Below are 14,221 nucleotides of genomic sequence, written 5' to 3' on the forward strand. Positions count from 1 at the left end.
ACATTGATAAGTCCTTCCTCTGACATGAGTCTTAACAATATAAATTTTCAAGCAACTTACCTTTGCAGAATTCATGAACATAAAGCTGTAAAAGATTGAGTTGGTACTGGGTTCCACTCCAGAATCTAACCTGGAAGCTGCCCAGAGAGCAATGCTGCAGAGGGCCTGCCAACCACTCTGGGGCTGGTCGGAGGGCCTGATTCTAATTGTATGGCAGATGGAAGATTCCATCTGATTTCAAATCCTGGGCCTTGCTTTGTTTGAATGTATAGAAAAATATAGTTACAGCTGTAATGTTTGAGCCTTTGGTATAACAAAATAGAATCTGGTTATTATAAAATATGTGACACATATGCTGCTTGGATAATACTGATTTAAGCATAAATTTTACTTTCGTTTTCCAGAAAACTTGAGACAGGAGTTAAATATGGAAAAAAAAAGAAAGGAGTTAAATATGAAAAGCTTTGAGTGCTGTCATGTCTTGAGTTGGAGAACAGGCAAATGTACCCAGCCCCAAGTCTTCACAACAGAGTCTTCCACTTCTGGAAAGGGCCCTCAGGTGACCTTTGAATACTACAAAGCCATGCAAATCAAGAAGGTAAAATCTTTGTGCTCACTTTAAGAACCATTGTGGGACAACCCAGGCAGGCAAGGTATGCATACCTGAAAGGCCACCAGGCATCTGAAAGATGTCTCTGCAGAAGCAGTGCATGCCATTCCGGCATCATCATGGTGGAGATGGTAGGTGTGCCCAGGCCAAACAGTGGGCAGGGTTGGTGAAGCAAAAAGAGTGCTGAACTTTTACTGCCCATGCTTAGTAATGCGGAACCTCAGGGTTTAGATGTAGACTCTCTGGCCACTGAGCACATCCAGGTGTTCAAAACTCCCAAGATGCATTGTAGAACTCATGGTTGGAGGACCCCATCCATGAGCTCCTCCTGCCACACAAGATGGTCCTTACTGCAAAAGGGCAGATTTTTCCTAAACTGGGGGGGGGGGGGGGAGGCTGCACAGAAGAAAAAGATATACCAGAAGAAACAGAAGAAACATGAATTCTGGGCTAGGGAATAAGTTCAATTTAAAATGAAAGGAAATAAAAGTGAAAACCAAAAAACAAACAAAAAAAAGCAATAATTTCTCTCATAAATGTTGGATACTTTTGCTTTTTTTACCAGATAATGAATAGCTTATTTGTATCCCTGGTTTTCTTGACATAAGGATAAGGTGACAAAGCACAAAGGGAAAAAGAAAGCTCTAAGTTGGAAGATCAAGGTCACCATAGATGAGATTAAATACAAACATGTACTGAAGGTGCTATCAGTCCCTTCACACCAGTGAGAATGGGGTGTCCAGCAGATGTTAGCCATCCAAAATGACTTAAGTAACATTATGAGAGACATTTCCTAAAGAAAAGTAATCAAACACAGCTTGATTTAAACACAAATTGCATCTTTAAGTACACAGTACAACTTAATTATGTTACTGAACGTTTAACTGAGATAAATATATATGAATTTGCTAGACACTATTAGTAGACTCTATAGTGAGCAAGACTCAGAGCTTATGTCCTAGGGAGAGGCTAACAGGGAACTACTGAAGCCACAGCAGGGTGGGGTAAGCAAAACAAAGGAAATAAAAAATGCTTAACAGGGGCCTCCCTGGTGGGAGTGGAGCGGGTTGACCATGGCGCTGTGAAGTTGTCCGCAGCCTCTGCAGCTCTGGTTCAATTCCTGGCCAGCATGGTGCAGCAGACCTCTCCTGTCTCGCCCCCTGCTCCCCTCAGCAGTGCTTTTCGGTCCATCTACCTGTTCTGCTCCCCTCTCATTCTCTGGTGAATCCTCTCACCCTCCCACACCTCTGGCCTGTACCCCAGCTCTTGTATAAACAAATAAAATTTTCAAAAAAAAAATGCTTAATAGATCCTAGCAGTACTTTGAGATTAAGTGGTTATAGGCCTTTTAGGAGGCGAGGGCAGTAGGATTGCACAGTAGGATGAATAGTTGGATATTTAAGAATGGGAAAATAGTTGATGTAGAATATTCTAGGCAAAAAGAATGGCAAGTACAAAGACCCAAGTCATAAAAGAGCTTGGCATGTATGAGCAATACTAGTCCTGTCAGTTTGAATGCATCAAGAGCAATGAAGAGAGTTCTGGAAGATAACGCTGTGAGGGCAGGCAAAAACCTGCTCATGTAGGACAGTAGGATTTTTCTCTGGGGTAATGGATTTTAAACTTTTTACTCCAGAAGTGTTAGAAAATAAATATATGTTGTTTTAAACTACCAAGCTGGTGGTATTTTTTACAGCCCAACGGGAAATTAATGCACCTGGGAAGGAAATGTCCCTTTCTGAGTCTTCCTGCTCTCCTGTCATCTGAGAGAAATAGGACTGTTAAATGATTGGTGCAATTTAATCCATAGTATCATGGATTTATCAGACTTAATGTCAAGTCCTCAGCGCTATGTATCTAAGAACTCATTCTCCTTGGTTCATCAGGTGTGATTAGATCAAGGATTAATATATATCAACCTAATTTACAAGAGCTATAAAGTACAACACCTATTTATTAGGATATTCATAGAAATACTAATGTGTCAGCTTACTTAGATCATCAGCTAATGCTGCTTGATTGTCCTTAGAAGTGTATAGCCAGCATGGAGGCAACTGGCTAATGTTACCAAATCTCACAGCCCGATGCACTCATCTCCTCTGTGGGAGTGGAACATTTCCATTGGTCAAGTTCCCCTCTCTCCTGACTATTCTGGAACATTCTGCAAATTTTGACTTGTAGGCACCATCTTTCTATAGTCCAAAGGTCATCACCAGGCTGTTTTGGCAAGGACTTCAGATGGGCCAAAAAGATTAAATATCGATTTGCATGGTTTCTAGAATTTATATTTTTACCCAATTTATAGTATCTCCTTAGAGACTTAGAAACACATTTATATGCCACCTCTTCATTCACTGAGTCATTCAAGAAACATAACTCAGTACTTAGTAAGTGCTAGACATTTCACCAGGATTGAGGAGGCTCAAAGATAAATACAATACAAGCTTTACCCTTCAGGAATTTTAGTGTTTTAGTGGATTTAAAGTTGCAGTGTATTTCTTCTGTAAACAGCTGATTCATTTCTTTTGAGTTCACCAACTTCATTTTAGCAGGATAGCATTTCTTTACCCTCATTTTAAATTTTGGGATGGACCAGATGAGGACCTAGTAACCAGTCAAATCAATTCATTGAAAAATCATATTATTTGGACAATTTTACTCATATCATATTGTATCAAAGTACTAGTGATGCCAGTGTGCCCTGTTTATTTAGTCCTTGAACCACCACAGGTTCTTGTCCCACAAAGCCATAAAAAGGAATTCGCAGACATGTTAGATAAGTAAGCTGAGAGAAACAAACTTTGTTTAAGAAAGTAAAGTTTATTTAAAGGAAGACTGTAAGGACTCCCAGGTACACTGTACTTGGAAGGGGCAAGAAAGCCGTTGTGGGCCTGTGTCTAGGGGCATTTAAACCTTTTTTTTCCCTCTGTTCTAAAATCTCATCATCCTAGTTTGTGATTGGCTCTTTGTGGCTATACTCCTACAGGCAGATGTGCCCATTTTCCCAGCTCTTATCTTGGAGTTCCTCTTTTTCCGAACCCTGGCCAAGGTCTCCTAAAATGTACTGCCCCAATTAGTCTCAGAATTAACCGTAAAATTTACTGCCCTCATTAGCCCTCCTGAATTTCTCTGCCCTTGTCTCATAGGCCTCCCTTAATTCTCCTGAAGTCCCTGCCTACACTGGCCCTGAAGCTGCCTACTTTTAACCCTAACTTGCCTTGGGACTCATTAGCAAGGGCCTAACATTTAAAATCTCCCTGATGTTAACATTCCTACCAAACAGAAGAGATGGCCGTGGCCCATTCTGGAACTGAGTTCTGGCTAATGCCTTCCAGCTCGGTTTTATTCTACAATGGCCACTCACATTGTCATTGATGCAGTAAGTTAGTTTTAATGACAATTAGTTTTCTCTAATTTTCTCAAGTGCAAAACTCAAGACTATTCAAGATATTAGTGACAATTAGGCCAATAAACTTCTGGTTATACAATTATAGGGATTTTTCACCATGACCTGCATAGAACGATCATGTTTGGTAAACTTCCCTTCCTGGTTTGAGATTTGCTATGGTGTAAATCAGTCCTGTGGCTTGAATGTTAATATAAATTAGAGACTAGTATAGACCAGGAAGACAAGTGGAGAATTTTCTGTGTGACCCAGAACAAGTCACTCAGTTCTCTTGGCCTTAGTTTTCTTGTTTGTAAATGTTAAATTTTGTTATCTTTAGCTTTCCCAGTTCTAAAATTCAAGGATTCCTAAAATCTCCGGTAAATATGATCACAAAAGATTAATGTTCTTTTATTTGTAAGCAATCAACTCCATTTTCTCAAAATCCTTAGATTTATGTCAGACAGACCATGTGGAAAAGTTCATCAAGTGGCTGCCCGGACCATTCCTGTCTTTGCTCTGGCAGAACTGCTCAACGGAAAGGAGAGGCAGCACTGAATAGAGACACACATAAACCCACAACTGCCTTTGTGAAACAAATTCTTTATTTCAAGTTTACATTTACTAAAAGAGAATAAGGCATAGGGAGGCAGGAATTATGTTGGTCACCCCCAGAGGAGCCAGAGGCCCCAAGAATGAGTCAGATTGTTCTGGCCTCCCTTCACTGGTAATAGAATAAACAAAAAAGTCCAAGTTGGGCCAAACAATTAAGTTAACAAGGCCTCAGTGATCTGTCCACCCCATGACCACAAGGAGAAAAAAGGCTTAAGTCCACCTCACTGAGGCCTTGGCTCTGGGCACGCTGGGGTCTTTCTCTTGAAAGGTCTGGGCCGCTGTCTCCAGGGTGTGTAGGGGCCCCGGGGTGGAAACCCACGAAAACCCCTATGAACCACAGGGGCCCGTTGCTGATAACAGGGTGTGGGGAGGGGGATAAGAGGGGGTTGGGGGTCAAACACAAAGTCCAGTTCAGTCTGGGAAGACAAGGGGACATCTGAATGGAAATAGTCTGAGAATTGATCAGACTGGAATGGATGGTCTGAGGAGAAATAGGCATCTTGGGGACAGGGCAGAAATTGGGGCACCTGCTGGGGAAAGGGCCCGGGGTGCGGCTGTGGGGTCAGGAGGGGGCGCAGCAGTAAGCAGGGAGATGTGGGTGGGAGCGGAAGCAGGGGCGGGCGCATTTGAAGCGGCAAGGGTAGGGACAGAGGGACCGTCAGTTCACTGCTGCTGGCTTGCGGCTGCCTCTCCGCCCGCTGTCTAGGCCTCTCCCTCGCAGGGCCACTCTTGATGCACTTGCCCACGCTGTCGCGGCGGGGCAGGTCCACGCCCCAGGCGTCGGCCACGTGGGCCAGCAGCAGCTGGGAGAGGTGTCGGTGGGCGCGCTCATCCCAGTGCACCCCGTCTCCCTGCCGGTGCTGCTCGGCGCGGCGGAAGTGAAAATGCAAGTCCAGCACGTCCAGGTGGTGCTTATCCGCCTCAACGCAGCTGTAGAAGTTGGCTTCCATCACTCTGGCTTTCTGGGACTCGGTAGAGGCCTGAGTGGGCAGGAAACTCCCCTTGATTTTCTGGCCGATGGGCATGGCCGTGTTCCACACCAGGAGGCACGACGTGGGTAGCACCTGTCGCAGGTGGCTGAACAGGGCCGCCAGGTTCGTCTGGTAGCTCTCCCAGGCGTTTGGCCCATACCGGTTGAGGTCCCAGAGGCACGAATTCATGACGACCACGTCCGGGATGTGCTCACCCGACGCCAGGTCTCGCAGGACATCCTTGAGGTAGTCCGAGTACACGCGCGTGAGGAAGTAGAAGCGCACCAGGTGGTGGTCGGAATGGTACTGGCGCACCTCGCGGTAGTTGGTGCCATTGTGCATGGGGCCCCACTGGCCCCCAGTCACCAGCTCATCGTGTTCGAAGCTCATCTCTCCCTTGGCCCTGAGCTGACTGGGAGTAAGCAGGCAGTCCTTCTGCAACAGGAGCACCAGGTCCTTGTACACAGCTCTCTGGACCGAGTCCCCCAAGATGACCACGAACTTGTTGTGCAGCAGCTGCCGAACTTCGGAGGCCAGCAGGTAGACCATGATGCCCAGGGAGCGGCCTGGCTCTTCCCTTGCACACGGTGGGTCGGTGAATTGCTAGGGCAGAAGGAGAGCTGCAGGGAAAAACCCACCCTGGGCAGGTCCGGACTGTGGACTGGACTAGGAATGGTGAGTGTTGGTTTATGGCGCTGCAGGGCTGGATTCCAGTCACCTTAAGCTGTGAGTGGGGAGAGCAAGAAGAGAGCTTCTGGAGGGGAAACCCAGCTTGGCCTGTCTCAGCTTAGAGCTGGGATGTGACCAGTGAATCTCCTGAGCAGGCTCTTGGAGGCCCAGGTTGCACCTGGCCAGAATGGGCCACCAGAAGGCAGCTGCCATGCTGTCTGACAACGGGACAATAGTTAGGCTTATTTTTCAGCTGCTAAATAATGAGACTGTGAGCAAGCAAGAAATGAAGAATATTTGAGTTGTAATGTTAAGTTGAAGAAGTTACACACCAAATGTACGCCCAGTATCACCGGAACTGAAACTGTGTAACATAGATACGCATAAATAATATTCTAGTAAAATATACCAATGTTTTTAAAAGAATAGGATGGAAGACCTGCCTCGCTTTTAGTAAATATACCTTAGTCTTATTTTTAATAAGTTAAAACATGATAGTGAAAACAGGATTCTTTAATAAGAAAACAGCTATAGGATTTGTAAAAACAAATGAAATTGGAAATCATGTATGTTTCAACTGTAATATTCTCTCCTTTCTACTTGAAGGCCACCAGAATATGCCACGCCAAAATATGCCATTGTGGCTGAGGGCAGGCATGCAAAGAGTTCTCTGCACTCTCTTTACCTAAAACAGGGCTTTGATTTCCCTCGAGAAAGGTATCCTTTCCCTTGTCAGGGAGGGAAGTCAAGAAAAAAACCTTAATTTGCCTCAGCACCAAGGTTGTGTAAACAGTCCTAACTAAAGGAGGCCCTGTTTTCCGTTAGACACCCCGACCCAGTTACTTCTCTACCGTGCATCATCTCTTGAAGCCTAAGTCCTTTGTTCCTCATTAAGATTTAAGGTTTACAAACCCAAGTCTAACTACTTCTTTGAGTTTCTTTTCTATGAACTCTCATCTATGTAAATATTAATAAAAACTCTGCACCTTTTCTCTTGTTAGCGACTTTGGTTATTTTAATTCACAGTGTACCTATTAGGGTACAGGAAACATTTTCCTCTCCAGCATACTGAATAGAATATTAAAAGTTGTGAAACTCATCTACAAAACTTCAGATTGTTTATTGTAAGCTGCCGCTTACAACTCATATCCACTAATGAGTAAAAAAAACACACTCAACCCTTCTACCAAATCTCACATGGGGAGGAACATGGCATTTACTTCATACACTTACAGAGAAACCACTAAAATCCATCATGGCTTGATGCATTAGTAAGCATTTTAATAGGTTGTATGAATAGCTATTATTAAACCACAATTCCTTTTTTAAAAGCTATGCTATTTGTGGTTTTAAATTGGGTACTAGTACAAATATAAAACATGAAAATAGGTAGAATATAAAAGCATTACCCTAAGACACAGTTGAAAATATTGGCTTATTTTCCTCCAAAGAATTTCATTCAAATATTTTACCATCAGAAAAAAAAAAAAGTTTACAAATTAGACTGAGCTCATTGTCACATAAAATGAAATATAATAAAAGCAAACTCTCAGTCCTTTTGGGGTTAAGTATGTTCATTCACTTATTAAGCACCTACTAAATGTTCCATATGGGAAATAAGAAATGATTAAAAGATGGTCTTGTCCTTCAGGTGATCAAAAATACTAATGCATTCACCTGCAATACAGAGAGAGGAGGTATCGAGTGCCCTGAAGCAGAATGAGCAGATGCTGGGGACAGTCAGGGGCCTTTGTGAACAGTGTCCCCCCACTCAGACCCAAGTCCCCAAAGTGCAACATGTGAATGGGAAAACTTTGCCCAGTGTGCTTCTGATGGAAACTTCAAGCAGAAAAATTTAGGCTGGAAGGTCTCACAAGGTCAAACACCAGAGATGAAAATTATGGAAGGTTCCAGGAATCTAAGGTAGGGTTGGAAAAGATTATCAGCCAGAGGTGGGGGCAGAGAGGTTTACTGCTTTTAGATGACCAACTCCATCTGACCCCAAGGCAGTCATTTCCCCAATAATTCCATCAAAGAACATTGTAAAAGAATACCCATTTCCCTGGCAAAATGCACTTCTTGTTCAAGACTGCGCCTGTCTCTGTGCTGGCATCTCTTTCCTCTTCTCGATTGAACTTGCTGTGTCCTAATGAATGGGAATGTCTGCTTTATTCCTTCCTTCTCTGAGCAACCTCAGAACCCCACACCGACCACAACATTTCCAGGTTCCGGTGCCACCGCAGCTCTAACTGCATCCTGTCTAGGCTGGCTCTCTAGCCATATTCCATGCCTTGTCCTGCGGGTGTTGAATTATCATCCCTTCCAGCTAAAATTTTCTCCTCCTTGGGGTTGGCAGATCTGATAATCCAGTGTGTCTTCCAGTGGCACTTTGTTGAGATGGCCTACTGCCGCCCTTCTCCAGGTGAGTGCCCTACCCTTGGGCTCACAGCTATGACTCCAAGCTACTATTTAAAAGCTGTGGGAAATGGAGGCACCTTAGTACCTAGAGGGGCGGGTTGTTTGGGGGCCATTCTTTCGTGGTATGAATCACAACTTTTCTCTGACTGGGTTTTTCTGTGCTGCAATTTCCTCATTTGTAAAGCGTTACTTTAGACCCATTTCATAGATTTGACACGGGATTAAATGTAAAGTGTTTTGAGGAATGCTTGACTATTAGTAAGAGCAGATAAGAATCAGTTCTTCTTGCTGAGCAAGTGTCATAACATTGGGTTCATCATGCATAAAATGGAGTACGGTATTTGTGCTATTTGTCTAGATCAAACTGTTATAGGGCAGCACTGATACAAAACGGGGTGCCTGACTGTGGGTCCTCACCAGCGCGCTTAAAAGGACTTATCAGTTTTCTACTGCAGGCACACACGAAAGGTTAATAAAAGGTTTATTTACAAGAGAAGGGGAAATGAGGAAATGTACAGCTCAGGGAGAAAAGTGGGAGACAAAGTTTTGAATGCATCCTACCTGATGCGCTGATCAGGAACCCCAAATGGCACTCTGAAGCTGGCCGCAAGCCAGGAGCCGTGAAGCCAGGAGGCGAGCGACAGAGCAAGAGACCCCAAGGCCCACGTGTTTGGTTTTTATACCCAACCTGGCTGCTTAACTCCACCCTCAGGTCCCAGACACCTTCCCTTTGGTGGTGACGGGATTTGTCTTTCCCAATGTCCTGATGGCTTTGGTCTGGAGTGGGGGTGGAGTCCACAAATCCTGTATGGGATTAGCGCAGGACATCCTTTCCCCCAACAAAATGAGATGATGCAAATGAAACAAAGTTAATGTTTATTAAATAGTTACTGAATGCTAGGTGCTTTACAATGTGATGCAGCTAAGATTTCAAACCACTGACTTGACTCCAAAGTCTGTCTCTGAAGGAGACATACTGTAGCACAGACTGTGTTACAAACTTGAGTGTCCTATAGCCACACAGGTCAGGCAAAAGTCCTAAAATCTGGCTCTTAGGGAGAAGGATCTTTTGATGTTCCCTTTTTGCGAAGACAGGCAACCCCTTATTCACTCTGGCCACTTAGGGGAGGTGGTCCGTGTGTACATAAGAGGGTGAGCTATGAACGATACATCTCACCCCATGCCTTAATCTCAAGCAAGAGACATGCAAAAAGTTAAAAGACCAGCATTTTAGATTAGCCACAAACAATTCCTGGTCTCGATATTTGGTCTCGCTGCCCAGGATCCTGGCCAGTGAACTTAATCCAAATGCTGTCCAAGGGTTCAGGCCAAAAATTGGGCAAAAATGCTCACTAAGAATTTCTAATTGTTCTGCATTGCAACACGTAGATAGGACTGCAGAGGAGAAAGAAGGGAGGGGGACAACCTGGGAAGAAGCATAGCAGTTAGGAGCTGAAACTGAGAGGAATTCATGAAATTCTTGATAAGAGCCCAACAACTGTAACAAGATTAACAAATGAGACACCCAGGTCTATCACTGTGGGAATGAATCGTTTAACATGACAAGCACTAAAAACAAAACCTAACATAAACAAAAGGAGTTTTTAGGGGAATGGGCACACAATAATTTGGATAGCTAAATCTCTTATCTAAAAATAAAAAGTAAAATAAAAATAAAAAAATAAAACTCATTTTCAAAGCTCTTCTTATTTACAAAAATGGAACAAAAAAGGATTTGGAAATAAATCGGTGGTCTTTTTAGCCTAAGTTGCTTTGCTTAAAATTTACTAAGCTCACTTATTAGTTTCGCTATTTTTTTTTTTATAAATGGATCGACTCATTCATTCATTAAGGATCTTTGAGATATAGCTCAACAGGCAGAAGGAGTCTCTTATAAGGTAGTAGTCTCTTTTCTCAAGAGCAGTAAGGAAATGACTCATAAAAATATCAAAGGAACAAGCAGCTAGAATTGATGTACGTAAATGAAGCAATAAAGACAGAAGAGCAAGAGAGGAGGTGGGTGGAAATATAGGAAGATAGTCGTAATCTGATTCCAACCTCAAATAAAAGGTTTTTTTTTTTAAAGTTTCAAAATGAGTTCTCAAATCATAATCATATGTATTTCCATTTTTTGCTGTTTTTAAAAAATGTTGGGTTTGGTTACAGCTCTGACATATATATTAATAATAACAAGCTATTACTATAATAAATTACTTTCAAGTTTATTAGGGGATAATTTTTAATATGTTAATAAGACATGAATTAAAATCAGACTATTGCTTTATTACTAACACAAGCCAAACATATTGCATTTCTTTTCATCAATAAATATTTTGTAGATTCTAGGTTCATTTTTTTTCTTTCATTTAGTTGCAGGAGTGACACAAAAATAAATTAGTTGATTCATAGATACTGCATAAGTCTTAAATCACAGAGGTTGAAACTAACAATTAGGATGCTGCTTTATTAATTAGTTGTTCTTACGCAAATATAAAACTCTAGGGCCTCCCTGGTGGCACAAGGGGTTAAGCCCAGCACTATGAAGCTAACCACAGCCTCTGCAGCACGAGTTCGCTGGCCAGCCAGGGAGCTACCCACATGGCTCAGCAGACCTCTCCTGACTTGCCCGCAGCTCCACTAAGCAGTGTATTTCAGTCAATCGGCTTGGTCTGTTCCCCACTCTGTCTCTGGTGAATCCTCTCACCCCTAGGACCTCTGGGCCTGTACCCCAGCTCTTGTAAGCACAACTAAACAAATCTTTTTAAAAAATTAAAACAAAACTCTAATTTCCTTCCATTTTTTTTTCCTAGCCGAATTTTTGGTGATCAAGCCAATGTTTTGAGCTTTCCAAGAGCCCATGAAATTTTAATGGATGGATGATGCAAATTAATTTTTAATGAATGCACCTTTACAACTTACCATGTCTTGGCATTTGCTTAGTTTTCTAAGTGGATTTAAACTTGTCAAAAATTAAAAAGTGTGCCATGTCAAACTTTCAAAGAAAAGCAAACGATTCAAATTTCTCTTTGGAAAAGCGTATTGACTGACCGGTGAATTGGGAATTTTCACACTAATCATGTTTTGATTTAGTCAGTTAACATCCATTCCTCCATAAGACATTCTAGTGGGGCTGCTCCCCTCAGCAGTGTATTTCATCAGTCTGCCTGTTCCCCTCTCCGTCTCTGGTGAACTGTCTCACCCTCCCACGCATCTGGCCTGTACCCCGTTCTTGTATACATGAATAAATAAATTTAAAAAAAAAAAAAAAGACATTCTAGTGGGGAAAATAACGTAGCCCTACTATTTTAAAAAGTGACTTTAGGAGCACATTTTCAAAAATACATAAAGGTACTGTGAGATACTATAGTAAATGATGTAACATAAAAATTATTTCCAAGTGTCTGTCATAGGAAAGGTCCATTCTAATCTCCCACCCCTAATAACTTCACCTCTTAAATAGGTCTCAGCTATGCATCCTATTAACAAATTCAGCGAACACCTGTGTCTATCTGGGGCCGGGACAGTTGTCATTCTACAAATTTGACTCCCATATCCCAACTATCATGGTTCCTCTACACAATCCCCACATCACACACCCTTTCCTTACACATCTCTCGAATCTCATATGACATAAATGTAAAGTGGAAGCTGGAAAAATGATCAAGTTGGACTTCATGGAATCGCAAGCTTTCCTTGAGAAGCTGTGTCACTGTGGACACACTCAATTTGTGTTTGTACCATTCCCACTGTGTCTTAGTCTAACACTGGCGATTTTTTTGCAATAAAGAATCGACAGAAGAACTTCACACATTTTAAGAGGCTGAAAATTACCAAGTCAAAAAAGCCTTAACACCTGATATTGGGGTATTGTCTATGAAAATAGATAAAACTGAGGAGTCTTTTATAGTTTCCTTTACAAAGGAAAAATAACTTTTGTTTTACAAAAGTGCCTCCTAAAGTAAATAAAACAATTCAGAAAAACAAAACTATGCTCTCAATCATCTACACCCCAAAACAGGCTTCCACAATAAGGTTAAGAACCATTAGCTAAGCTACGTTCGTTCATTCCCTATCTTTGACCCTCTAGCGCAAAAGACACCGGAAGACAGTGACCCGAATTTTGCTTCCAGGGACAAGTCAGCGGAGGCGTCTGACCCGAATTTGTGCGCTGTCGGGAGGGTAGGCCGCCGTTCTGAGCCACACTTTTTTTCTCGCGTCAAACTAGGGTGCTATCACCTACCTCAAAGGACCTAGTGCCCTCTTCAGCCTCGCTTTGGACTCTTAAACCTCCACCCGGGCAACCCCACCCACAGCAACTCCAAAGAGAGCCCAAGCCTGCAGACGTGCGGCACCTCCCTCAAACCCGCAGACCACCCCCCGCCGCCCCCCCCACTTCCTCTCCCGCGCGGAGGCAGGGCCGTACCTCCTCAGCGGTAAAGGTAATCCCTCGCTCAGGTGGCTCATCCTTTGACATCCTCAGAGTTTTGCTCCAGGATGTCCCCCGGAGAGGGGCTCATTATGCATTCTACTTTTTCTTCACTCTCCATTGGCTAGCTCCTTTCTTTAAGTTTTAAACACTTGCTAGCTTTTCTTTTAGAAAGGAAACTTCTTTGACTCCACCTCCAGTCAGCCCTATCTTTCGCTTCCCCTTCAAGGCCACTTTTTAGAAGTGTTTGCACTGGCTGATTCTGGGCCCTCACCTCCCACACACGCCTTTTACTTAAATTTGGCTTCCGAGTCCACCAAACCAAATAATAATTAAAGTGATTGATAACAACAGAAACAATGTTTGTCGGCAAATTACTAATGATTTTTTTGTTGCCCCTTTTAATAACTGCCCCTTGGTCCTTATTTCCTCAGCTGCAGCCCCAGCTCAGCGGCATTGGGGCGCACCACTCCCCTCGGAAAGGTGGCCCCGAAACTCACACACAGGTCTTCAGTCTCACCTGCCTTTTGTGGATTTCTCTTTTCCGGCAATTCCCCCAAACGGTTTTCCTCAAGGCCCACTAATCGGCTCCTTTCTTCTTTTCTTTAATATTCTCTCCCTTGGTAAATTCATACTCATGGCGCAGTCAATAAGATCATCTTCTGTCCCTGTTGACTCCAAACTGATCTGGTTTCCCGTTTTTCCAGCATAATAGCGCTGCTGCCCCTCCTCCAATGTCCCAATTTGGTGGAAACAAATTATGCGAGCACACCCCCCCCCTTATCAATTACCTTTTGTATGCAGATGATCTGAATTAAGGCCAGAAAACACAGAGGCTGAGCAGGAGGGCCCTGAGGTCAGCCCCTGGGCTTTGGATCCTGCTTCACCCTAGCTGGTCTCTGGACCCTAGGTGGATGAAGCAATCTCCCTGTGCTTCCAAACCCGCGTCAGCAAAATGGGGATAATAACGATAAGTATTTCTAAAAAGCTAGAAATTCACATGTTCGTTGAAGGGGTTAAACGTCGGTAACTTCTATAAAAATGAAAGACAAAACTAAGAAGCCTTTATTCTAAGGTTAATTTAAACCTTAAATGCACATATGCAAAGTCATTACAGTGAGAGACTG

General features: G+C 43.1%; 1 protein-coding gene across 9 annotated transcripts in view; it reads right to left on the minus strand.

Moving 5' to 3' along the window:
- Positions 1-13,808, minus strand: part of PCED1B (PC-esterase domain containing 1B) — a 73,555-nt gene extending 59,747 nt beyond the window's left edge. For 4 of the 9 annotated variants that reach the window (XR_008552234.1, XR_008552233.1, XR_008552237.1 and 1 more), the window contains exon 1: positions 13,092-13,606. Coding sequence is in view for 4 of the 9 variants with exons in the window: in XM_037514171.2 (XP_037370068.1) it covers positions 4,832-6,130 (1,299 nt within the window). In the remaining 5 variants the exon portion in view is untranslated. The other 5 variants (XM_037514171.2, XM_037514169.2, XM_054696325.1 and 2 more) reach the window with 5 other exon arrangements.
- Between the last annotated feature and the right edge of the window lie 413 nt (positions 13,809-14,221).

The sequence above is a fragment of the Talpa occidentalis genome, unplaced genomic scaffold, assembly GCF_014898055.3.
Source record: "Talpa occidentalis isolate TD23 unplaced genomic scaffold, MPIMG_talOcc4v2.1 talOcc4.16, whole genome shotgun sequence".
NCBI lineage: Eukaryota > Metazoa > Chordata > Mammalia > Eulipotyphla > Talpidae > Talpa > Talpa occidentalis.